The 26,374-nt window shown below is 48.1% G+C and overlaps 1 protein-coding gene and 1 non-coding gene across 3 annotated transcripts in view; both read left to right on the forward strand.

Annotated features, from left to right (window-relative positions):
• Positions 1 to 1,353: 1,353 nt before the first annotated feature.
• The window catches only part of KIF5A (kinesin family member 5A), a 38,596-nt gene continuing 13,575 nt past the window's right edge, over positions 1,354 to 26,374 (forward strand). Inside the window, exons 1-14 of one of the 2 annotated variants that reach the window (XM_003926476.4) lie at positions 1,354 to 1,744; positions 16,765 to 16,852; positions 16,946 to 17,019; positions 17,434 to 17,538; positions 17,788 to 17,836; positions 18,239 to 18,294; positions 19,938 to 20,025; positions 20,308 to 20,432; positions 21,748 to 21,852; positions 22,041 to 22,189; positions 22,320 to 22,468; positions 22,786 to 22,961; positions 24,736 to 24,804; positions 25,977 to 26,183. In XM_003926476.4, coding sequence (XP_003926525.2) covers positions 1,616 to 1,744; positions 16,765 to 16,852; positions 16,946 to 17,019; positions 17,434 to 17,538; positions 17,788 to 17,836; positions 18,239 to 18,294; positions 19,938 to 20,025; positions 20,308 to 20,432; positions 21,748 to 21,852; positions 22,041 to 22,189; positions 22,320 to 22,468; positions 22,786 to 22,961; positions 24,736 to 24,804; positions 25,977 to 26,183 — 1,569 coding nt within the window. In that variant the 5' untranslated portion in view covers positions 1,354 to 1,615. The remainder of the gene's footprint in view (positions 1,745 to 16,764; positions 16,853 to 16,945; positions 17,020 to 17,433; positions 17,539 to 17,787; positions 17,837 to 18,238; positions 18,295 to 19,937; positions 20,026 to 20,307; positions 20,433 to 21,747; positions 21,853 to 22,040; positions 22,190 to 22,319; positions 22,469 to 22,785; positions 22,962 to 24,735; positions 24,805 to 25,976; positions 26,184 to 26,374) is intronic. The other variant, XM_074402805.1, reaches the window with a different exon arrangement.
• On the forward strand, positions 24,892 to 24,998 carry LOC120365115 (U6 spliceosomal RNA). The gene has a single exon (XR_005580134.1). It is a non-coding gene; the product is annotated as a U6 spliceosomal RNA (small nuclear RNA).

Genomic DNA, 26,374 nt, shown 5'->3' on the forward strand with positions numbered 1-26,374 from the left:
TCCAGGCTCCTCCCCAAGTCTCTATCCCTTTCTCCATAGTACTACATATCTCCATAGTCCTATCCTGTTCCTTACGTTGGACTCGTTTCTTTCAGTTCCCTTAAGACTCAAGGTGGGTTAGAGGTGTAACCCGGCTTAGCTGAGTTCTGAGTAGTCAGGTCTTGTCTGGCCAGCTGTCAGCGTCTTACTTTTGACCCATAGTGTCTAAGTGACCTTAAACACTCACCAGACAATTGCTGAGCAGAACTTTCCTCTCCTCCTCCCTTTTCCCATCCACCCTGCCCTTTCCCTTGGCCTAGAACCTCAACTCCTGCAGTCCAACTCTGTTGGTCAGCAGAGGCCTGTGACGTGGAGAAAAATCAATTTGGCCAGCTTCTTGGTGGTTCTTTCCAGGGGCTGCAGCAGGCGTCTGACCCAAAGGGAGGAAGGACAAGGAATCTCTGGGCTTGGCACTTCTTTGGTTTTTCTTCCCCCACATCATTTTTTGGGGGTTGTTGGGTGGGAGCAGGGGCTGAGGTGTTGGGACTCTATCCTCCAATGGTTACTGAGACAGGAAGAAACACACACACTGAACTTGCCTGAAACCCAAATGCAGGTGTTTGCCTTAGATTTCAAAGTCTCTCTGACCTTACGCATCTCCATCATTGCCCCTCCTTCACTGCTTTCTGCCTCCCTTTCTTTTGCAAAAATGTTTCCTGTCCACCTTCATCCCATCCTCAACCGAGGACACAAAAATAAGAATTGTGTCTGGTTTTGAATTCCCATAACCCAGAATGGGAGTTTGTCTTCCCTGAAACTGGGGGCCTGGTGTGTACGTTGGGGAGACAGTAGAGTGCACCTTTGGATGTGGAAGGGGAAGGGAGTAGCCAGAACCTTCCTGACACTCATCTGACACCCACTTCCATAGGACTACAGGCAGCGGTCCCCCAGAAGGCTGAGTGAGTTAGGAGTCCAGCTTCCGTGCGTGTGGGGTGTGGGATGCGGTAAGGGGAGAATAAGTGTGACCTCAGTTTGAAGAGAGGACTGTGACGGGTTGGGGGATGCCCTGGAATAAAGGGAGTGGGAGATCTGCTGACCCTTTTCCCTACACAGGCGACAGGCCCGTCTCAGTCCCCTTATCCCTTCCCGGGGGTGGAGTCTGAGGGAGGGACAAACGGGTCGGGGGTTGTGGGGGTGGGATGCAGTAGGTGAGTTGGGTGGGGAAGGGTCTAGGGCGAGGTTATCTCCCAACGTTAGGGGTGCGGGAGGGAGGAGAGGGGCGGTGAGGTCCCACCCTTCGGGGGTCGACGTCGAGCCAGCGCCCCCAGCGGAGGGAGCCCCGCCCCCGCTCCTCCATCGCGGCCCCGCCCAGGCCCGCAGCGCGGCGCTGCAGCGCGAGGGGCGGAGAGGCAGAGCGCCCGAGAGGACCAGACGCCCAGGTCGCCCGCATCCCGCTGCCGCAGGAGCGAGACAGCGCGCCCCGGCCCTGCTCCCCAGGCTTCGCCCGGACGCCCTCAACTCTGCCCCCAGAGACCGAGCACCTGTCTCGCCTCGGCCTCAGCTGAGCGCCCCCTCCTCTGGAGCACACACCACCCTTGCAACCAAGAAGTGTCCCAGCCCCACGCCGGCGACGACCATGGCGGAGACCAACAACGAATGTAGCATCAAGGTGCTCTGCCGATTCCGGCCCCTGAACCAGGCTGAGATTCTGCGGGGAGACAAGTTCATCCCCATTTTCCAAGGGGACGACAGCGTCGTTATTGGGGTGAGTGTCGCCCAGGAGGGAATTCGAGGAGGGGGCAGGTGACTGAATCTTTCCCCCACGCAGAGCCGTTGTCTCTGCCTGTCCCTCTGCGCCCCCTCCCCGCCGCTCATCCTTCATCCTCTTCCCCGCAGCCCCTCCTCTCCCCTGCATCAGGATGGCTGGGTGTGGCCTGGCCAGGCCAGCGGCCGAGTCTCCGCAGAGTGCAGGGGGCTACTTCCCTACCATCGGGAGACCCAGCTCCCCTTTGCTGCTCCCAGCAGCATCTCCGCCCCTTAGAGCCAGTCCCGTGTTTTTCTGATGTTTTCCCCTTCTCCATCTCCCCTCCCCTAGAGAAAGCTCATCTTCCCTTTGTTATTGGCTCAGATCTCTACCCCCACCTCTCAGGAAGGTAGGGGTAAGACTATTGGGTGGGTTAGATGGGAGGTGAACAGTCCAGGGTCTCTGCAGAGATGTGCATGGGAGTGGACTCTGAGATCAAATCCTCCATCATTCCCTAAAGTAGTTATAGCCTGAATTTTTGTGTGTGTGTTGGGGGGAACAGGTCTGATGACTGGTTTACTGGGAAAGAAATGCATTGATGCCACACCCAGTCTTGGGGGGAGCCTCTGGAATCCTAAGATCAGATCTGCCTTTCAGTCTCAGGTACAGTAGGAAGAGCGTTTCAGATTCCCCAACTGACCCCCCAAAGAAAAATGCCCACACCCTGAGATCCTAGTAAGTACTTGCTTATTCATCATTTCCCTTGAGGATCCAATAAAAAGTAGCCATCCACCTCTATCTCATCAGGACAGCCCTACACAAGGAGAATATCTTAAGGGAACTAATATTTATAGTGGGCCTGTTATTCTAGGTAACCCCCAAAACTACACTTGGAAGTAGTATCGATATTTCCATTTTACAGATGCAGAAATTGAGGCCCAAAGAACTTGAATAACTTTCTCAAGGTCATGCTATAAATCCATGGATCTGAACCTCAATCTGTGACTGCAAACCTCCCGTCTCTTCCTGTCACATCGTGTCCCCAGGTTTCTGTTCTGCACCTTCATCTGTAATGGCCCAAAGGGAAATTCTAGGCCTTTCGCACTTCCCCTTTCCTAGGTTGGTAGGGACCTCAGGCTGTGTGTGGGGAGAAAGGATCTGGGGTTGAATCCTGTAGGGCTTGAGGGGTGCGAGGCCAGGAAGCGAAAGTCAGCTTGAGAAGGGAGGGGCAGGTATGAGGGCAGTCAAGGTCAGAGGTGCTTCTTAGGTATCTTTATCCACAGTGCTTGGCACAGAGCACCTGGAAACAGGTTTGTTAAAGGAAGGCAGGAAAGAAGGGGAGGAAGTCTGGGCCTTCTGAGTCAGTGAGCATGGGACTTCGAGTAAACACACCTCTGGGGAGACCTGCTTACCAGTCCCCCAGAGCCCCAGTGTGTCACCACCCTGCACCCTTACCCACACTGTTAACTCAGATGAGTGCTTTTGTCTGTGTCTCTGTGTGTGTGTGTGTGTGTCTGTGTGTGTGTGTGTCTGTGTGTGTGTGTGTGTCTGTGTGTGTGTGTGTGTCTGTGTGTGTGTGTCTGTGTGTGTGTGTGTCTGTGTGTGTGTGTGTGTCTGTGTGTGTGTGTGTCTGTGTGTGTGTGTGTGTCTGTGTGTGTGTGTGTGTCTGTGTGTGTCTGTGTGTGTGTGTGTCTCTGTGTGTGTGTGTGTGTGTGTGTGTGTGTGTGTGTCTGTGTATGTGTTTACCACATGGAGAGGGCCTCTGTTTCTCTTTGCTTCAGGGACCTCTCTGGCCCTGCAGTCTGTTCAGTCTGGATGGGCTAAAAACAAACAAAACAACAACAACAACAGCAGAACAATTCCTGGTTCAACTCTGGGGGCCCCTCTCCGAGCGTCCTGGGCAGCCAGCATTAGTTGTGAGACCTGGAGCTTAAGGTCCCCCTGAGACATCATGGCTGAGAAGCAGGGGTGGGTGATGATGGGGAGCAAAACTTCTAGGCCCAATTTCCTTGCTCTGAAAGGTTTTTCCAGTAAGTCTGAACCAACTCCTTTAGGCTCTCTGAGCGCTGGGATGGGGCAGGGGGTGATGTTGGGAAGAGGGGTTGTGGTGTCTATCTGTCAGTTGTTGGCCCAGCTAAACAGGAGAGACACAGTGGGAGGTGGGCGAAGAGGAGGGATGAAAAGAAGCCCAAGGCCCCCTGCCAATTCATGTTCCCTCTCAGCTCCACAGCTGGGACTTCCTTGTCTGTTCTCCCTGATATCTGTAGGGCTGTACCTTTGTCTTGCTCTGTATCTTCCCTCACCCTAGCCCTCCCTGTCAATCTCTTAGTTGAAGATAAATGCTTACAGGGGCCATTTGTCTCAGGCAACATCCTTGGAGTTTGCTTTTTCAGACTTACTATTCATTCATCATTTAGGGAATGAGGGTCACAGGAGACATGATTTTTAGGGGACCCTGGAGGGTCCCCATAAGGGAAGGAAACTCCTGCTCCTTTTTCTCTTTTCTCCTCTCGTTCTCTTTGGGGCCCACCAGGTGGGGAGCTGGCTTAGGAATTAATGGCGGAAGCTGCTTCAGGATGTCTGGGAAGGTGCGGGAAGCGTGAAGGTGGGAGGGAGAAGCTTTCCCAATGCAGCCCCTGCTCCCTCCTGTGACTGCTCTCCCCTTTGCCTCTGCAGCACTGCGGCTAGTGCTGAGCTTCCCAGTCCCGTCCCTTCCCTTCCCTTCGTGGGCTTTGTTCTGCTTGCTAGAGGGTAGGAGAATAAGCGGGAGAGACAGCTCTGTGTGCCTTTTTTTCTCCCCCACTCCTCTGACTTCTTCCCGGAACCTGGGGGATGGGGCTTAGCCAAAGTTAATGGCCTGAGTCATAGTAGAAGGGTGTGCGGGTCACTGTCTCTGTGTGGTGCCCATCTTGTTTTGCTCTTTGCACACTCGGAATCCAGTGTCGTTTGTTCACCAGACCCATTTAGGTGTCTCTCTGTCCTCTACCTTGGTCTTTCTCAGCGGTGTCCCAACGCCTGCTGCTGGGCTGCTGCATCTGTACCAGATGTGGGAGGGATGACAGTGGAGAAACACATATGTGCTCTCTCGCTCTCTCTCTCCCTCTCTTTCCCCTTCATTCAAGTGTCCACACCTACCTCCCTCAGGTCTCCCGATGGTTAAGTGGGTTCTTATGCAAGAAACTTGGGCCATTGAGTCCCTCACTTGGCAAAGCTAGGTTGGGACCTGCCGGGTTATTGGAGGAGAATCAGTATTGTTTGGGGTGACCTGGGATTTGATATCTGAAGTGGGGAGCAGGGCTCTCCTTTGCTTCGGGGGAGTCTCATAAGGAAAAATGGAGAGGGGAAGTAATGTTCACTGTGGCCAGTGTCTCTCCAGAGTTACCATGGCAACAATCCCCAGGGGTGTCACTATGGAAATCAGACCTGGCACTTGAAGTTCAGCTGATGCCAAGTGCTTTACTGAGGGTTGAACAGGTTGGTCATCTTTGGACCCCTGATCTTAAACCCCCCACCCCCACTTAGCTCTAGTCAGCACACACGATAGAAAATTACAGAAAGGTGCTGGGATACACAAATGGAAGAGGAGACACCGGAGAGGCTCGGAGAGCGGTGGAAGGAGAACAAAGAACCCTGGACCGTGGGACTCTGAAGAAAGGCCCTTCAGAGCAGGCTTTAAGGAGCACTCAGACTGCTGGGGGTGGGAGAGAGATTGGATCTCGGGGGCATTCCTAGGAGGAGGAGGGATTCTGTGACTATTTCTAATTAACCTCACAGAGTCTTCGATTACCTGGAGGTGGAGAGGGTGGATGGGAGAATTGCATACTTCTGAAAATTGGATTGAGGTTGGAAAAGGGGAATGATGAAAGGCTTTAGTTCTGTCTGGAAATACTTGGGAAAATGCCTAATTGTGAGGAGGGGGGATATGGAGGAGGGGAAGGAAAAGCCTTGATGAGGCTCTGACACAATACTGGCTCTTCGGTTCTTGGATCCCTTGGCAGGGTGGGTCTGGAATCGGATTGCTTGAGTTTGAAACTGTGCTCTGGCATTTCTCCGCCGTGTGACTGTGGGCAAGCTACCTGACCTCTTTGAGCCTGTTTTCCTCATCTATAAAGTGGGAATAATAATAGTATCTATGTCCTAGGATTACTGTGAGCATTAAATGAGATGATGCATATACACTGCTTTGTAACATGGCAGGCACACCATAAACTCTCAGTAAGAGTTAGGTATTATCACTATTTTATATGCTATCTCCCCACAAGCTAGCGTTGACAAAATTAGGAAGTGGATAACATTTTTCCTTGTTACTAATAGTTTCATCCAAATCTCCAGATCCCAAGTATCTTCTTCTCCCTTCTTTGTCAATATCTATGTTTATTCAACAAATACTTATGAAGAGCCTCTGTCATAGTCCTCTATATGTTGCTATAAAGGAATACCCTAGGCTGGGAGATTTATAAAGAAAAGAGATCTATTTGGTTCACAGCTCTGCAGGCTGTACAAGAAGCATGGCACCAGCATTTGCTCTGGCGAGGGCCTCGGGAAGCTTCCAGTCATGGTGGGAGGCAAAGAGCAAGAGAGGGAACAAGAGGGAGAGCGAGAGGTGCCAGGCCCTTTTTAACAGCCAGCTGTCATATGAACTCATAGAGCGAGAACTCACTCATTACCACGGGGAAGGCACCAAGCCACTCATCAGGGATCTACCTCCGTGTGCCAAACACTTCCCACCGTGTCCCACCTCCAGCATTGGGGATCAAATGTCAACATGAGATTTTGAGGGGACCAACATCCAAATGACATCAGCATCCTATAGGCCAGGGACTCTGTTTGGTGTTGGAGATTTAAAGGGAATCCCTGCCTTCAAGAAAATCTGGATCACGGTTGTGATCTCCAACCTGTGGAGTGGCTTGGGCAGAGGCAGGGAAGAGGAACATTAGATATGGCTTTTGCTAATATAGAGAGTACAGAGAGTTTGCTAGCGTAGAGAGTTATCTATATACTCCCCCGGATTCTGATAAGAAACCTCCCACAACATGCTACAGTCTGATTCAGAGTAATTGTGTGTTATGAGAGCTGTAATAATGGTGGTGTTTCCCGTGTGTCTACAGGCAGGAAAAGTGGAAGACCACTGGTCTAGTTATTTTCATGAAAATCAGTCTGTCTATTCTGGGCATACTGCCCACAGGTTGGCCTTGCTCTACAAGGAGCAGTAATTTTTAAAAAAATCAGACACAATTAATTCATCCTGAGTATAATCAAGAGTAAATTTACAAAAATTTGCCAGGCATGGTAGAAGGTGCCTGTAAACCCAGCTACTTGGGAGGCGGAGGCAGGAGAATTGTCTGAACCTGGGAGGCTGAGGCTGCAGTGAGCCGAGATCACGCCACTGCACTCTAGCTTGGGCAGCAGAGTGAGACTCCACCTCCAAAAAAAAAAAAAATTAATTAATTAAATAAAAAAAAAATGGCCAGGTATGGTGGCTCATTTCTGTAATCCCAGCACTTTGGGAGGCCGAGGCAGGTGGATCACTAGGTTAGGAGTTCAAGATCAGCCTGGCCAACATGGTGAAATCCTGTCTCTACTAAAAATACAAAAATTAGCCCGGTGTGGTAGTGGGCATCTGTAATCCCAGCTACTCTTGAGGCTGAGAATCACTTGAAACTGGAAGCTGGAGGTTGCAGTGAGCCAAGATCTCCCCAACTGCACTTTAGTCTGGGCGAAAGAACAAAACTCCACCTCAAAAAAGAAAAGAAATTTACATTTTAAAAGGAATAAATATATCTTTTTTTTTTTTTTGAGACGGAGTTTCGCTCTTGTTACCCAGGCTGGAGTGCAATGGCGTGATCTCGGCTCACCGCAACCTCCACCTCCTGGGTTCAGGCAATTCTCCTGCCTCAACCTCCTGAGTAGCTGAGATTACAGGCATGCGCCACGATGCCCAGCTAATTTTTTGTATTTTTTTTTTTAGTAGAGACGAGGTTTCACCATGTTGACCAGGATGGTCTCGATCTCTTGACCTCGTGATCCACCCGCCTCGGCCTCCCAAAGTGCTGGGATTACAGGCTTGAGCCACCGCGCCCGGCCTGAATAAAAATATCTTAAAGAAATAAAGATGAAGGTGGGTGGATCACAAGGTCAAGAGATCGAGACCATCCTGGTCAACATGGTGAAACCCCGTCTCTACTAAAAATACTAAAAATTAGCTGGGCATGGTGGCGCACGCCTGTAATCCCAGCTACTCAGGAGGCTGAGGCAGGAGAATTGCCTGAACCCAGGAGGCGGAGGTTGCGGTGAGCCAAGATTGCGCCATTGCACTACCATACTAGGTAACAAGAGCGAAACTCCTTCTCAAAAAAAAGAAAAAAGAAATAAAGATGTAATCCCAGCACTTTGGGAGGCTGAGGCGGGTGGATCACAAGGTCAAGAGATCAAGACCATCCTGGTCAACATGATGAAACCCCGTCTCTACTAAAAATACAAAAAATTAGCTGAGCATGGTGGCGCGTGCCTGTAATCCCAGGTACTCAGGAGGCTGCGGCAGGAGAATTACCTGAACCCAGGAGGTGGAGGTTGCGGTGAGCGGAGATCACGCCATTGCACTCCAGCCTGGGTAACAAGAGCGAAACTCCGTCTCAAAAAAAAAAAAAAAAAAAAAAGAAAGAAAGAAATAAAGAGCTAGACCTGGAATTTTAGAGCCCAGCTAAGAATAAAGAAGTAGGTAGCAGGCCTTCCTGGAACCCCTGAAATCGTATCTCATGTCACATGGCTTTCCCTGCTTAGGAGTTTACTAAATGCAGCAATTTTTGGCTCTTGGGTATCTTTTAGACTCACAGATCTGAGAACGTCTCCCTTCCTCCCTCTCTGCTCTTTTCTTTATTCCCAGCCTAGACTGATGTAAAGGGGTTCCTGATGAAAAGGGGGTATAATTGGCTTCAGCATTTGGAGAGCACTCTCCATTTTAATGCGTCTATGGAACCTTCTAGAATCCTGTAACTGGGAATGTTTTGAGGGAGTGTGTGTGGGGGCTGGGGTGGGGTGGTTGGTGTGTTGGTGCCTATGTTTAGTGGGGAGGGGAGGGGCAAGGTTGGCTTGAGAGTTGCATTTAATCCCCTTTGGCTGGATGCCTGGCTTCATGAAACATGGATAGAGATCGTTGGTGGAGAAGAGATGAGAAATCCAGCCTCATCTTTTCACATTTTTCTGCCGTTTTATATTCTGGCCTCACTGGCAGCTGATTAGATTGTGCCCACCCAGATTAAGGGTGAGTCTGCCTTTCCCAACCCACTGACTCAAATGCTAATCTCCTTTAGCAACACCCTCACAGACACACCCGGGAACAATACTTTGCATCCTTCAATCCAATTAAGTTGACAGTATTAACCATCACAAGCCCACCTCTTGTCAACTTGAACCCATACACATCTCCTGAGATCATACAAATCTTCAAATAAAGACAATAAGGTCATAATTTTGCCTAATATAATACAACTATCCTTTCTACAACCAGAAACACACCAATCCCCAACCCAAATGCTATTACAGAAAGTGAACAGTACTTAAATGGCGATACAAAGTCAGTAAGTCTTATGTCACATAATAAAGGAAAATGGAGCCGGGCGCGGTGGCTCAAGCCTGTAATCCCAGCACTTTGGGAGGCTGAGGCGGGTGGATCACGAGGTCAAGAGATCGAGACCATCCTGGTCAACATGGTGAAACCCCGTCTCTACTAAAAATACAAAAAAATTAGCCGGGCATGGTGGCGTGTGCCTGTAATCCCAGCTACTCAGGAGGCTGAGGCAGGAGAATTGCCTGAACCCGGGAGGCGGAGGTTGCGGTGAGCCGAGATCGCGCCATTGCACTCCAGCCTGGGTAACAAGAGCGAAACTCCGTCTCAAAAAAAAAAAAAAAAAAAAAAAGGAAAACGGAAATTAAAAAAAAAGAGAGATGAGAGACATTGGCCTGAGACAGACATATTTTGTTTGTTTCTGTTTCTTGGCCACTAGGTAGAGAAACATTGAGGTAGATTACAATTTAAGAATTAATTACTATTCAAAATTAAGGTAGATTTTTCTTTTCTTTTCTTTTTCTTCCTTTTTTTTCTTTTTTTTTCCTTCTCCTCTTTTCCAGCCACACAGTTCCCCTTTCATAAGGCAGCTTCTTGTGGATGTTTCCAAAAACGTACATACATTTGTAAGCAAATACATATATACACGCATACCTTTTTTTTTTTTTACACAAATGATAGCGTATTATACATGCCATTCTGCACCTTTAAAAAAATAAAAATAAAAATAAAAATAAAACAGGGCTGGGCGAGGTGGCTCATGCCTGTAATCCCAGCACTTTGGGAGGCCGAGGTGATCAGATCATGGGATCAGGAGAGCAAGACCATCCTGGCCAACATGGTGAAATCTTGTCTCTACTAAAAATACAAAAATTAGCTGGGCATGGTGGCGTGTACCTGTAGTCCCAGCTACTCGGGAGGCTAAGGCAGAAGAATCGCTTGAACCCAGGAGGCAGGGGTAGCAGTGAGCTGAGATCACGCCACAGCACTCTGGCCTGATGACAGAGCAAGACTCCATTTTAATAAATAAATAAATAAACAAATAAAACAAAAATTAGCTGGGCATGGTAGCAGGTGACCAGCTACTTGGGAGGGTGAGGCAGGGGAATCTCTTGAATCCAGGAGGCAGAGATTGCAGTGAACCAAGATTGTGCCACTGCACTACAGCCTGGATGACAGAGTGAGACTGTCACAAAAAACAAACTTAACAAAAAACCATACAGGGCTGGGCATGGCGGCTCACTTCTATAATCCTAGCACTTTGGGAGGCTGAGGCGAGTGGATCACCTGAGGTCAGGAGTTCGAGATCAGCCTGGCCAACATGGGGAAACACTGTCTTTACTAAAAATGTAGAAATTAGCCGGGCGTGGTGGCAGGAGCCTTCAATCCCAGCTACTTGGGAGGCTGAGGCAGGAGACTCACTTGTGCCTGGGAGGCAGAGGTTGCAGTGAGCCTAGATAATGCCACTGCACTCCAGCCTGGGCGACAGAGCAAGGTTCCGTCTCCTCAAAACAAACAAACCAAAACAAAACACTGAGTCCTGGAGATCCTTCCACATCAGCACATAAAAATGTATCTCATTCTTTTTTTTTTTTTTTCTTTTTGCTGTTCCCCAAGCTGGAGTCTTGCTGTTCCCCAGGCTGGAGTGCAGTGGGGCAATCTCAGCTCACCGCAGCCTCTACCTCCTGGATTCAAGCAATTCTCCTGCTTCAGCCTCCTGAGTAACTGGGATTACAAGTGTGAGCTACCACGTCTGACTAATTTTTGTATTTTTAGTAGAGATGAGGTTTCACCATGTTGGTCAGGCTGGTCTCGAACTCCTCACCTTGTGATCTGCTTGCCTCAGCCTCCCAAAGTGCTAGGATTACAGATGTGAGCCACCAAGCCTGCTGTTTTTTCTGTTTTTTTTTAATTTTTCCTTCGAGACAGGGTTTTGCTCTGTTGCTCAGGCTGCAGTGCAGTGGTGCAGTCATGGCTCACTGCAACCTCCACCTTCCAGGCTCAGGCCATCACCCTGCCTCAGCGTCCTGAGTAGCTGGGATCACAGGCCCATGCCACCATGACTGGCTATTATTTTTTATTATTTTTTTTGTAGAGACAGGGTCTCCCTATGTTGCCCAGGCTGGCCTCAACTCCTGGTCTAAAGGATCCTCCAGCCTCGACCTCTAAAAGAGTTGGGATTACACTGCACATGACCTATCTCCTTCAACTGCATAATTTGTTGTAGGGAAAGGCCATTATTTAACCAGGCCTCTGTTGGTTTACATTAAGGGTTGTTCTAATCATCTGCTATTACAAGCAGTTAAATAGCCTTGTATAAATATTTTTTGCATATGTGCAGTGTGTCTACAGGATAAATTTTTCAAACTGGAGGTCATAAGGTATATGCATTTAAAAATGTAAGGCTAGTTCCAAATTGCCTTTCATAGAGTTGGCTTCAATTTCTTTTCTTTTCTTTTTTTTTTGTTGCTCACTCTGTTGCCCAAGCTGGAGTGCGGTGGTGTGATCTCAGCTCACTGCAACCTCTGCCTCCTGGGTTCATTTGATTCTCCTGCCTCAGCCTCCTGAGTAGCTGGGACTACAGGCACGTACCACCACATCCAGCTAATTTTTTGTGTTTTTAGTAGAGATGGGGTTCACCATGTTGACCAGGATGGTTTCGCTCTCTTGACCTCGTGATCCACCTGCCATGGCCCCCCAAAGTGTTGGTATTACAGGCATGAACCACTGCGCCTGGCCTCCAATTTCTATGCACCCTCAGCAGTATGTGTGAATATCTATTTACTCACATTCTCACCAGTGTAGTGCATTGTCTGTTATTTTGGCCACTTTCATAGGTAAAAATTGTGTTTCATAGTTTTAATATGCATTTTGCAGGCCGGGCACGGAGGCTCAAGCCTGTAATCCCAGCACTTTGGGAGGCCGAGGCGGGTGGATCACGAGGTCGAGAGATCGAGACCATCCTGGTCAACATGGTGAAACCCCGTCTCTACTAAAAATACAAAAAATTAGCTGGGCATGGTGGCGTGTGCCTGTAATCCCAGCTACTCAGGAGGCTGAGGCAGGAGAATTGCCTGAACCCAGGAGGCGGAGGTTGCGGTGAGCCGAGATCGTGCCATTGCACTCCAGCCTGGGTTAACAAGAGCGAAACTCCGTCTCAAAAAAAAAAAAAAAAATGCATTTTGCTTATTAACTAAGGCTGAGCATTAATATGTTTAAGAGCCATTAAAACATCATTTTATGACGTTATAATTTATGATAGTGATATAATTTACATACAATGTACAGATCTTAGGCAAACAGCTTGATGAATTTTATAACATGTAGACACCCATGTAACCACCGCACAGATCAAAATCTAGAACACTTTTGTCACTCCTGAAAGCTCCTCCATGTCCTCTTCCTGTCATTACCACTTGCATATTGTTACCACAATAGCAGGTAGCTGCTATTTTGACTTCTAGCACTATGGATAAGTTCTGTCCATTCTTAAACTTCATATAAAGAGAATAATACAGTATGTGTTCTTTTGTGTTTGGATTATTTCTACATGCTTTTGAGATATATTGATGTTTTATTTATTGATGTTCTATTATTACATTTTTATTTTTATTTTATTTTTATTTTTTTTGAGACAAGAGTCTCACTCTGTTACCCACGCTGGAGAGCAGTGGTGTGATCTCAGCTCACTGCACCCTCGGCCTCCTGGGTTCAAGCGATTCTTGTGCCTCAGCCTCCCAAGTAGCTGAGATTACAGGCATACTCTACTATGCCTGGCTAATTTTTGTGTTTTTAGAGACAGGGTTTCACTATGTTGGCCAGGCTAGTCTCGAACTGCTGGCCTCAAATAATCTGCCTGCCTTGGTCTCCCAAAATGCTGGGATTACAAGCATGAGCCACCACGCCCAGACAGTTACGACATTATTTTAAATAACAGTGAGGAATAAAATATATGTATATGCTATAATTTAATCCACTCTTTTTTTTTTTTTTTTTTTTGAGACGGAGTTTCGCTCTTGTTACCCAGGCTGGAGTGCAATGGTGCAATCTTGGCTCACCACAACCTCCGCCTCCTGGGTTCAGGCAATTCTCCTGCCTCAGCCTCCTAAGTAGCTGGGATTACAGGCATGTGCTACCATGCCCAGCTAATTTTTTGTATTTTTAGTAGAGATGGGGTTTCACCATGTTGACCAGGATGGTGACTATCTCTTGACCTCGTGATCCACCCGCCTCGGCCTCCCAAAGTGCTGGGATTACAGGCTTGAGCCACCGTGCCTGGCTAATCCACTCTTTAGGTTTATCAGTCTCCTAAATGTCACTCCTTTAAGTTGTCTTCAATTTCTCATTTTTATAAGCAGTGTGATTATAAACATGCTGGTAGCAAAATCTTGATTTCCATAGTATCAGTTCTTAGAAGTAGAATTTCTGGATCCATGGATATATAAACTTTAAGGCTTTTCATTATGTATTTTTGAATTGTTATATGGATGTACTCTCCAACCAGAAAATAATGAAGGTTCTCATTTCTTTGAACCCGTATCTGCAGTAGGTATTACAATGAAAATTTTGTTTTTCAGTTGGAGAGGTGAAAAGAGATTTTAACATTTCAGTTTTTTTCTTGGTAAATGTTGAACAGCTTCATGATTACTGAACATTTATATTTCTTCTTCTGTTGCTTGTTTCTAGTTCTTGTTCACTTTTTTCTGGTTTAGTTTTTGTCTTTTTGTTACTAATTTATGAGAGTTTTTAAGGCGGAGCATAGTGGCTCACGCTTGTAATGCTAGCACTTTGGGAGGCTGAGTTGGGTGGATTGCTTGAGCCCAGGAGTTTGAGACCAGCCTGGGCAACATGGTGAGTCTCTGCCTCTACAAAAAATAAACAAAATTAGGCAGGCATAGTGGCATGTGCCTGTGGTCCCAGCTACTTGGGAGAATTGCTTAGGCCTGGGAGGTTAAGGATGCTGTGAGCTATGATTTCGCCACTGGACTCCAGCCTGCATGACAAATGAGACCCTGACTCAAGAAAAATAAAAGAAAAAAGGGAGATTTTCTTTTTGTTTGTTTGTTTGTTTTGATGCAGGGTCTCTCTCTGTCACCTAGGCTGGAGTGCAGTGGCCCGATCTTGGCTCACTGCAACCTCTGCCTTTTGAGCTTAGGTAATTCGCCCACCTCAGCCTCCCGAGTAGCCTCCTGAGTAGCTGATAGGCATGCACCACCACACCCAGCTAATTTTTGTAGAGATGGGGTTTCACCATGTTGCCCAGGCTGGTCTTGAACTCCTGATCTGAAGTGATCTGCCTGCCTCAGCCTCCCAAAGTGCTGGGATTATAGACATGCATCACCATGCCCAGCCCAGCAAGTGTTTTGTAAAAGGAAATCTTAGCACTGGAATCCTGGCACAGAGTATGAACAGTATGGATATTTAAATATTTAATAGAATTGTCCTTCAGAAAGCGTCTATCAGTTTACGGTACATTACAGAGAGCACTTTTCTAACTTCTTTTCCTTTGTGGATTTCGTTTCTTGGGCTTCAGAGACTTTCACCACAGAGAGACTAGGTAAATATTTTAGGTAGATTTTTTTCTATAAGCCAGATTTAATTTTTTTAATATTAAAAACAAATTTATTAGTTTTCTTTTATGCAAAGAAATATAAAGAGGCCAGGCGCAGTGGCTCACGCCTGTAATCCCAGCAAATTGGGAGGCTGAGGTGGGCCGATTACCTGAGGTCAGGAGTTCAAGACCAGCCTGCCCAACATGGTGAAACCTTGTCTCTACTAAAAATACAAAAAATTAGCCAGGCATGATGGCGAGTGCCTGTGATCTCAGCTACTGGGGAGGCTGAGGCAGGAGAATGGCTTGAACCCGGGAGACAGAGGTTGCGGTGAGCCAAGATCCTGCCACTGCACTCCAGCCTGGGCAACAAAGGGAGACTCCATCTCAAGAAGAAAATTAAATAAAGAAAAAAGGAATACACTGTTATCTCTTCTTTGCCATTAAAAAAATTTTAAATGCTTGTGCATAGTTTAAAAATGTAAACCATGCAGGATACAAAATGAAAAATAAAAGCCTTTCTCTCAGTTTCTCTCCTCAAAGTAACCACTGTTAACACTTTTGTATAATTCCTTCTAGAAAAAAAATCCTGTATATATTATGCAATGTTGTTGCTATACCTAGAGCCACATCTCCAGCTCTAGCCAAGGTTTATAACTTTCCTTAATTAGTTAAAATGTATCTCCCAAACTCTGGTGTCTGTAGATCTTGAGGTTTACATTTCTATTGGATAGAGATGGACTCTGTAGTAAAATAATTTGACAAGTCAGTCCCTTATCATAGAGAACAAGCATTGTCTCATTTACTCTTACCAGAGATTTACCTGCAATGTGATTAGCCATCAAATATATTCATTGGTTAGCTCTGTAGGTTGTATTTAGTATCTTTATCTTTCTTATCAGCACACATGATTTACAACATATTCCTGAATTAAACAAGAATTTGTAGGTCTGAATGATTTGCTTCATTCACGGTTCTTTCTTTTTTCTTCCCTCCCTCCCTCCCTCCCTTCCTTCCTTACTTCCTGTTTTTGAAACGAAGTCTGGCGCTGTCCCCTGGGCTGGAGTGCAGTGGCACAATCTTAGCTCACTGCAACCTCCACCTTCCAGGTTCAAGTGATTTTCCTTGCCTCAGCCTTCCAAGTAGCTGGGATTACAGGCACCCGCCACCATGCCTGGCTAAATTTTTTTTTTTTTTTTTTTTTTTGTATTTTTAGTAGAGATGGGGTTTCACTATGTTGGCCAGGCTGGTCTCAAAATCTGACCTTGTGATCTGCCTGCCTCGTCCTCCCAAAGTGCTAGGATTACAGGCATGAGCCACCGCGCCTGGCCCACAGTTCTTGAATTAAAGCTTGTTCTGTTCTTAAAGGGAGATCCATATTTCTAATATAATATATTCCTTTCACAAAGAGAGCTTCTGTTAATGTTTCCACAGAGGCTCTCAGTGTAGACTGAATTTCATTTACATGGTAGGGAACATGCTATATACATGTGTCACTAACTTTGCGTCTTTCACTTAGTACAGCTGAAGAGCTTTCCATATGAGGGCATGTGGATCTGTTGAGGAAGGTATTTCTAGCTTGAGATACTTTTTAGTGTTAATGAATGGTTCTTCACTTTTTATTACCTGTGGCCCTACTGTCTTTTTTCATCTGGTTTCCCAGCGAGGAGTTTGGGATAGTGGAGTGCTCAGTCATCACACCACAACTAGGTTCCCCTAACACAGTCTCACTGTACGACACTCCTCTACCACAGAGACACAACTCCTGGTGTCAGTACCTTTGGTTTCTCTCATTCTTCCACATTTTCATGCATTAGGGGCATTGAAGAACAGGGTGCCTTTCTCAGCTGATGGAAGGATGCTATGGTATTTCTTCTTGCTCATATCCTGCCTACTGATGTCTGATATATTTTATTTTCATTTCAGGGGAAGCCATATGTTTTTGACCGTGTATTCCCCCCAAACACGACTCAGGAGCAAGTTTATCATGCATGTGCCATGCAGATTGTCAAAGGTAATAGATTTCTTTTTAGACTGTCTCTTCTCAGCACCCCATTCCCTACCTGGCTTATCTCCACCAGTACTCTTTCTCCACTGTCTCTTCCAGATGTCCTTGCTGGCTACAATGGCACCATTTTTGCTTATGGGCAGACATCCTCAGGGAAAACACATACCATGGAGGTGAGGGTTCTGACTCTGGTGGTTAAGGGGCTAGGAGAGTTAATGGAAGATCAGGGAATCTCAGTGGGGGAAGATCTAGGAACCAAGGATTGCCTGGTCCAGAGGAAGATAGATGGGTACAGATGATGAATCCAAGGGCAACATTAGGGGAAGTTTAATGGAATCCCTTCAACCCACTGTGATGTATCATTCTTTCCACTATTCCAGTCTTCTTCTGATCTGGAAAAGCAATGGAAATCCAAAGGGCTACTCAATTATCTCCTTGCTCCTCTAAAAGGCAGACGTGGTGGTGACCATCTCCTAACTTAGGACTTTCTTCTTACTGCCTCTTGCCTTGGTGTTCACCTGCATACATCTGAGTTGTCTCATTCTCCCTGAGCCCCAGCTTCATTCTTAAATACCTTCACTCGCCAGGGAAAGCTGCACGACCCCCAGCTGATGGGAATCATTCCTCGAATTGCCCGAGACATCTTCAACCACATCTACTCCATGGATGAGAACCTTGAGTTCCACATCAAGGTGACCAGGGCACAACAGCTGGGCATTCAGATGGGGACTGGGAGGGGAAGATCTAAAATAAACCCACTGAAGAGCCTGGGCTTCCCAGCTGGATTCCCCTTCCAGTGACCCCAGTTCTTCATCCAGATGTTCTCTTCTGTTCTCTTCCTCCCACCACCACCGTTTGAGAGGTCACATTAGTATGGGATTCCTAAACCAGATTTAAGATAGGCCCTCTTTACTTCACCCTCTTTCTTTCTTCTTAATCAGGTTTCTTACTTTGAAATTTATCTGGACAAAATTCGTGACCTTCTGGATGGTGAGTGTTTAGCCCCATTGGATGAGGGTGTGCAAGGAGGGTGGAGAAAAGAGCTCACATTGCTCTTGGAATTAGGCACTGATGGACGAGACGCAGAGGGCACGCAGCGCTCAAGTCCTTTGGCTCCATTCACTAGAATTTCCAAAAGCTGAGAAGGTCAGAGGATGAGCTTAGGAGCCCAGGACTACATATAAACAGTTCAAGAGGATCTGGGGCTGGGGAGCTGGAGCCCCGAGGAGAAGGAGGAGGAACTGAGCCTTCAGCTTGTGCAGGGAGTTTAGGCTTCACAGGGAGAGTCTTCCTTTAGCACAGAGAAGAAAACCACCCTCTGAGCCGACTGCAAGGTGCAGGTGGGGGCCGTGGAAGTACTAGCCTTGCTCACCCTGCATTCTTTTGATTCAGTGACCAAGACAAATTTGTCTGTGCACGAGGACAAGAACCGGGTACCATTTGTCAAGGTGAGAGTGGGGGCGGGGCACCTATGTGGGCCTGGTGTATTGAGAGTGTGGGTCGGGGAGGAGCATAAGTCAGTGACTCGGAAGTTGGAGAATGGATATCCTGGAGGAATGGGATGTGCTTTAGGGCCAGGGAGTCTGGGGGATCAGAAAGGATACTGTTTTGGCTGGGCATGATGGCTCACACCTGTAATCCCAGCAGTTTCGAAGGCTGACGTGGGCAGATCACTTGAGGCCACGAGTTCGAGACCAGCCTGGCCAACATGGTGAAACCTCATCTCCGCTAAAAATGCAAAAAACTAGCTGGGCCTGGCTAATTTTTTGTATTTTTAGTAGAGATGCGGTTTCACCACGTTGGCCAGGTTGAGCTCTAACTCCTGACCTCAGGTGATCCACCTGCCTCAGCCTCCCAAATTGTTGGGATTACAGGCATGAGCTACTGTTCCTGGCCTCTTGTTTAATTAAAAAAGAAAATTAGCCAGGCATAGTGGCACACACCTGCAGACCCAGCTACTCAGGAGGCTGAGGTGTGAGGATTACTTGAGCCCAGGAGCTCGATCGAGGTTGCAGTGAGCCATGATCACACCACTGCACTCAGGTCTGGGTAGTAGAGCAATACTGTTTCTTTTTCTTTCCTTTTTTTTTTTTTGAGACGGAGTTTCGCTCTTGTTACCCAGGCTGGAGTGCAATGGCGTGATCTCGGCTCACCACAACCTCCGCCTCCTGGGTTCAAGCAATTCTCCTGCCTCAGCCTCCTGAGTAGCTGGGATTACAGGCAAGCGCCACCATGCCCAGCTAATTTTTTGCATTTTTAGTAGAGACGGGGTTTCACCATGTTGACCAGGATGGTCTCGATCTCTTGACCTCGTGATCCACCCGCCTCGGCCTCCCAAAGTGCTGGGATTACAGGCTTGAGCCACCGCGCCCGGCCCCTTTTTTTTTTTTTTTTAATGGAGTCTCACTCTGTTGCCAAGGCTGGAGTACAATGGCACGATCTTGGCTCACTGCAACCTCCACCTCCTGGGTTCAAGCGATTCTCCTGCCTCAGCCTCCCAAGTAGCTGGGATTACAGGCAGGCACCACCAGACCCGGCTAATTTTTGTATTTTTAGTGGATATGGGGTTTCACCATGTTGGACAGGCTGGTTTCAAATTCCTGACCTCAGGTGATCTGCCAACCTTGGCCTCCCAAAGTGCTGGGATTACAGGAGTGAGCCACTGTGCCTGGCCACGACACGATTTTTTTTCTTTTTTTCTTTTTTTTTTTGTTTTTGAGATGGAGTTTCTCTCTTGTTGCCCAGGCTGGAGTGCAGTGGTGCAATCTTGGCTCACTGCAACCTCTGCCTCCTGGGTTCAAGCGATTCTCCTGCCTCAGTCTCCCAAGTAGTTGGGATTACAGGCATGTACCACCAGACCTGGCTAATTTTTGTATTTTTAGTAGAGACAGGGTTTTGCCATGTTGGGCAGGCTGGTCACAAACTCCTGACTTCAGGTGATCCACCCTCCTCGACCTCCCAAAGTGTTGGGATTACAGGCATGAGCCACTGTGCCCGGCCAACACTGTTTCAAAAAAGTAATAAATAAGATAAAAATAAATACAAACTTAAAAACAAAGTGTATGGATCGCTGTCCATTTGTCCCCCACAGGGTTGTACTGAACGCTTTGTGTCCAGCCCAGAAGAGATTCTTGATGTGATTGATGAAGGCAAATCAAATCGTCATGTGGCTGTCACCAGTGAGTGGGGATACAAGGGGCTCTCTCGAGTCTGGGGATCCACCTGTCTTCTGTGTCCTCTGGGGTGGTGGGACTCAAAAGTGAGCCAGGAAAGACTGTGCCCCTCAGAAGAGGAGGACCCTTTGTCTGAGGGACCCTGCTGCTTGGGAGATGTGGCAGTAGGGCTAGTCCTGGCGGGCACCTTCTCTCTGGGTGGGCGGGGCTGGGGTCAGTGGAAGCCAGGGGCTGAGGACCTCAGTTCTGCAGGGTGGTGCAGGTCTTGTTTCTCCCTTGCTCCTGCAGACATGAATGAACACAGCTCTCGGAGCCACAGCATCTTCCTCATCAACATCAAGCAGGAGAACATGGAAACAGAGCAGAAGCTCAGTGGGAAGCTGTATCTGGTGGACCTGGCAGGGAGTGAGAAGGTAAGGGGTCCTGTGGATATGGGGTGGGTGGAAGCCTTGGCTCTTTCTTATTTTTGATATAGAGTCTTGCTCTGTCCCCAGGCTGCAGTGCAGCGGCATGATCTCGGCTCACCGCAACCTCCGCCTCCCGGGTTCAGGCAATTCTCCTGTCTCAGCCTCCTGAGTAGCTGGGATTACAGGCACGCGCTACCATGCCCAGCTAATTTTTGTATTTTTAGTAGAGACGGGGTTTCACCATGTTGACCAGGATGGTCTCGATCCCCTGACCTCGTGATCCACCTGCCTCGGCCTCCCAAAGTGCTGGGATTACAGGCGTGAGCCACCGCGCCTGGCTAGTTTTTGTATTTTTAGTAGAGATGGGATTTCACTATGTTGGCCAAGCTGGACCTTGGCTCTTCTTTTTTTTGAGATGGAGTCTTGCTCTGTCACCCAGGCTGGAGTGCAGTGGCTCACAACCTCAGCTCACAACCTCTGCCTCCTGAGTTCAATTATCTGCCTCAGTCTCCCAAGTAGCTGGGATTACAGGCACCTGCCATCACACCTGGGTAATTTTCTGTATTTTTAGTAGAAACAGGGTTTCACCATCTTGGTCAGGCTGGTCTTGAACTCCTGACCTTGTGATCCACCTGCCTTGGCCTTTTAGAGTGCTGGGATTACAGGCATGAGCCACTGCACCTGGTTGGTCCTTGGCTTTTTTTTTTTTTTTTTTTTTCTGAGATGGAGTTTCACTCTTGTTACCCAGGCTGGAGTGCAATGGCACAATCTTAGCTCACTGCAACCTCCTCCTCCTGGGTTCAAACAATTCTCCTGCCTCAGCCTCCTGAGTAGCTGGGACTACAGTCTTTTTTTTAACTAAAAAATTATTTATATTGGAATATAATTCACATACCATAAAGTTCACCATTTCAAAGGCAACTCAGTGGTTTGTAATATGTTTCCAAGGTTGTGCAACCATCACGCTACCCAATGCTAGAACACTGTCATCACCCATTCACAGTCACTCTCCATTGTCCCCTAACCCCATCCCCTGTCCACCCCTAATCTACTCTCTGTCTCTATGGATTTGCCTATACTGAACATTTCATATAAATGGAATCATATAATATGTGGCAAGGGGTAAGGGCAAGGTGGGCTTGGACAGGAGAGTTGAGGGGAACAGAGGAAGGGCCTTTCCCAATCCCAGCCAAGCATCTCTTTTACTCTGTCTTTTTCCCTGTTCCCTCCTTTCTCCTTGGACTGAGCCCTGGAATGAGGTGGTGACAGCCCTCTCCATGTGTAGCTGCTCATACACACTCATCTCTTACTGCCCTGGTAGGTCAGCAAGACTGGAGCAGAGGGAGCCGTGCTGGACGAGGCAAAGAATATCAACAAGTCACTGTCAGCCCTGGGGAATGTGATCTCCGCGCTGGCTGAGGGCACTGTGAGTGATCCTTAAGTCCCCTCACCCCTCAAGCCCCACCCCGTCTCCTCCCCCGCCTGCTAATGCCACCATATAATCATGCCCCAATTCATGGGTCGCTTGATCCCTGGGTAGCACCACTGTGCTTTCTGATTCCCTGTTGAATTGTATTCGTTTATTTCTAACTCATGGTCTCCTTCCTCCCTCAGAAAAGCTATGTTCCATATCGTGACAGCAAAATGACAAGGATTCTCCAGGACTCTCTGGGGGGAAACTGCCGGACAACTATGTTCATCTGTTGCTCGCCGTCCAGTTACAATGATGCAGAGACGAAGTCCACGCTGATGTTTGGGCAGCGGTCAGTGGCAGGGTCCCCAGAGGGATCACTGGTACCCAACTTGCCATCCCAGCCCCTGTGGTTCTCTCTCCTCAGGGTCACCGAAGTCTAATGTAGGTCTCATCTCTTTGTTCCTCTTCTTCTCACCCAGTGCAAAGACCATTAAGAACACCGCCTCAGTGAATCTGGAGTTGACTGCTGAGCAGTGGAAGAAGAAATATGAGAAGGAGAAGGAGAAGACAAAGGCCCAGAAGGAGACAATTGCGAAGCTGGAGGCAGAGCTGAGCCGGTGGCGCAATGGTTAGAGAGTGATCGGTGGGAGTGAGGGGCGGTGGGAGGAGGAGGAGAAGGCTGGGGAGCCAATTCTGGGTGATGTTTCTGGCCAAGCCAATCTCCAAGAAGAGGGGCTGCATTTCTGGAGAGGTGTAGTAGAGCAGTCATGAGGGAAGGGAGCAAGGGAGCTGACTACCTACCTCCCCAACCCCACAAAAGGTAGACGGTCCACCTGGCAAGAGAGTTCAAGGTCCCCAGAGGTCTTGGTATGGAGTGCGAGAAGGAAGAACTCGTGGATGCAGCCATTCTTCTCCCATTCCTCACCTTGTCCTGCCCCTTTGCAGGAGAGAATGTGCCCGAGACGGAGCGCCTGGCTGGGGAGGAGGCAGCCCTGGGGGCTGAGCTCTGCGAGGAGACCCCTGTGAATGACAACTCATCCATTGTGGTGCGCATTGCGCCTGAGGAGCGGCAGAAATATGAGGAGGAGATCCGCCGCCTCTACAAGCAGCTCGACGACAAGGTGAGGGTGGCCAGACAGAACACCGGGGCGCGCCAGGTGGGATGAGAGGCAGATGATCAAAGAAAATTGCTTCTATTGCCTTTTTCTGGTTTTAAACGGGGATAAATGCTCATGATTGAAATGTGGAAAAATCAATATAAATACATAGAAGAAAATTAAAATCATCCACTATTCAGAGATAATACTTAAGATTTTGCTTTTCTCTGTGCATATACAATGCAATTGAGATACACTGTATATGTAATTTTTTATTTTGAGACAGCGTCTTGCTCTATTGTCCAGCTGGAGTGCAGTGGCACGATCATGGCTCACTGCAACTTCTGTCTCTCAGGTTTTTTTTCCCTGATGAGACGGAGTTTCACTCTTCTTGCCCAGGCTGGGGTGCAATGGCATCATCTTGACTCACCACAACCTCTGCCTCCCAGGTTCAAGTGATTCTCCTGCCTCAGCCTCCAGAGTAGCTGAGATTATAGGCATGTGCCACCACACCTGGCTTATTTTGTATTTTTGAGTAGAGACAGGGTTTCTCTGTGTTGGTCAGGCTGGTCTTGAACTCCTGACCTCAGGTGATCCACCTGCCTCTGCCTCCCAAAGTGCTGGGATTACAAGCATGAGCCACCATGCACAGTCTGTCTCTTAGGTTTAAGTGATTCTCCTGCCTCAGCCTCCACAGTAGCTGGGATTACAGGCACATGCCACCACGCCCGGATAAATTTTGTATTTTCAGTAGATACAGGGTTTTGCCATGTTGGCCAGGCTGGTCTCAAACTCCTGACCTCCAGTGATCCGTCAGCCTTGGCCCTTCTCCAAAGTGCTGGGATTACAGGCATGAGCCACTACACCTGACCTATATATGTAATTTCGCATCTGATTTTTTTTCATTCAGCATTCTATTATGCACAATTAATAATTCTTCCTAAAAGTATTTTTACTTCCATTTATTATTGTTATTTTGCTTTGAGGGAAAGAGTCTTGCTCTGTCACCCAAGCTGAAGTACAGTGGTGCTATAATAGCTCACTGCAGCCTCAAACTCCTGGGCTCAAGGGATCCTCCCCCACCTCAGTCTCCAAAGCAGTTGGGACTACAGGTGCACACTACCATGCTCAGCTTATTTTTTTGTTGTTGTTAGAGATGGGATCTCACTTTGTTGCCCAGGCTGATTCTTCTCCCATTGTGATCCTCCTGCCTTGGCCTCTCAGTGCACTGGGATTACAGGCATGCACCACCAGGCCTGACTAATATTTTAAAGTTTTTGTAGAGACAGGTTCTCACTGTGTTGACCAGGCTGGTTTTGAACTCCTGGCCTCAAGCAATCTTCCTGTAGGAAATGAGGTTTCTAACTCGAAGCTTATACTATCTGGATTTTTTTTTTTTTTTTTTTTTGAGACGGAGTTTCGCTCTTGTTACCCAGGCTGGAGTGCAATGGCGCGATCTCGGCTCACTGCAACCTCCGCCTCCTGGGGTCAGGCAATTCTCCTGCCTCAGCCTCCTGAGTAGCTGGGATTACAGGCACGTGCCACCATGCCCAGCTAATTTTTTTGCACTTTTAGTAGAGACGGGGTTTCACCATGTTGACCAGGATGGTCTCGATCTCTCGACCTCGTGATCCACCCGCCTCGGCCTCCCAAAGTGCTGGGATTACAGGCTTGAGCCACCGCGCCCGGCCTACTATCTGGATTTTTATCAGTATCCTGCCTCTATCCCCAAACTTCTCATGTCTAAACTGGAAGGAGTAGCTTCCCTTCACCCATCTTTCCCTGTTTCCTCCAACAGGATGATGAAATCAACCAGCAAAGCCAACTCATAGAGAAGCTCAAGCAACAAATGCTGGACCAGGAAGAGGTAACAGGAGGGAGGGCAGGACATGAGAGGAAAGGGGTTCTGTTCATCCCTGGAAGGCATGGAATAGACCTTTTAAAAATCAGATGGGTGCTCGCTTCGGCAGGACATATACTAAAATTGGAACGATACAGAGAAGATTAGCATGGCCTCTGCACAAAGATGACACACAAATTCATGAAGCGTTCCAAATTTTTTTTAAAAAGTCAGATCGAAGAAGAGGCATTCTGCTTAGGGATTAGTCACTCCCCCAAACTATAGAGGTCTGGGGACCTCACTGGGGCTTTTTCCCCTCCGTCCCTCACTCCATCCCTCCCTCTGTGTCTCCATCTCTCCCTCCCTCTCTTCCTCCCTTCCTCCCTTCCTCCCCTCCTCCTTTCCTCCCTTCCTTCCTTCCTGTTTCAGTTTGTTACCTAGGCTGGTATACAGTAGGGCAGTCTCAGTTCACTGCAGCCTTGATCTTCCAGGGTCAAGCAATCCTCCTGCCTCAGCCCCCTAAGTAGCTGGAACTACAAGTGCACCATCACAACCTGGCTAGTTTTTGTATTTTTTGTAGAGATGGGGTTTTGCCATGTTGCCCAAGCTGGTCTTGAACTTCTGAGCTCAGACAATCCGCCCACCAAGGCCTTCCAAAATGCTGGGATTGGAGGTGGGAGCCACTGTGCCCAGCTGGGGCTTTTCTTTCCTTCTTCTTTCTTTTTTTGAGATGGAGTCTCACTCCATCACCCTGACTGTAGTGCAATGGCATGATCTCAGCTCACTGCAACCTATACCTCCCTGGTTCAAGCTACTCTCCCGCCTCAGCCTTCCAAGTAGCTGGGATTACAGGCACCTGCTATCAGGCACGGCTAATTTTTGTATTTTTGTAGAGATGGGGTTTCACTGTGTTGGCCAGGCTGTTCTTGAACTCCTGACCTTAGGTCATCCTCCCGCCTCAGCCTCCCAGAGTGCTGGAATTTTAGGCGTGAGCCACCACACCCAGCCTGGGGCTTTTCTTAAAGCACAAATTTTGGAGTCTGGGGGCTTTTTAATTCTATTGTCCTATTTCTATGAAGCCTAAAGCCCACTTCCTCTTAACTCTTATTTTGGGTGCGGGGCTCAGCTTCCCAGACCTAAGGCCATAGAAATAGTCACTGGCAGCAAGCTTTCCCACATGGCACTTCTCTCCCTTGAAGCTGCTGGTGTCCACCCGAGGAGACAATGAGAAGGTCCAGCGTGAGCTGAGCCACCTGCAATCAGAGAACGATGCTGCTAAGGATGAGGTAAAGGAAGTGCTGCAGGCCCTGGAGGAGCTGGCTGTGAACTACGACCAGAAGTCCCAGGAGGTGGAGGAGAAGAGTCAGCAGAACCAGCTTCTGGTGGATGAGCTGTCTCAGAAGGTGGTAAGTGGTATACCAATGGCCCAACAGCTCTCTGACCACAGAACATTTCCCATGTCGAGGGGGCCTCTGCATCCTTCCAGGGCTGGGCGGTGGCTGTACCTCTGCACTGCCGTTCAGTGCATTGTAAGCCCCTCCCCAACCCTGTCACTGCACTTTCCCCTCCCAGTTCCTCTCTCTTCCAGACTCTTCTG

Source organism: Saimiri boliviensis, chromosome 7 (genome assembly GCF_048565385.1).
Source record: "Saimiri boliviensis isolate mSaiBol1 chromosome 7, mSaiBol1.pri, whole genome shotgun sequence".
Classification (NCBI taxonomy): domain Eukaryota; kingdom Metazoa; phylum Chordata; class Mammalia; order Primates; family Cebidae; genus Saimiri; species Saimiri boliviensis.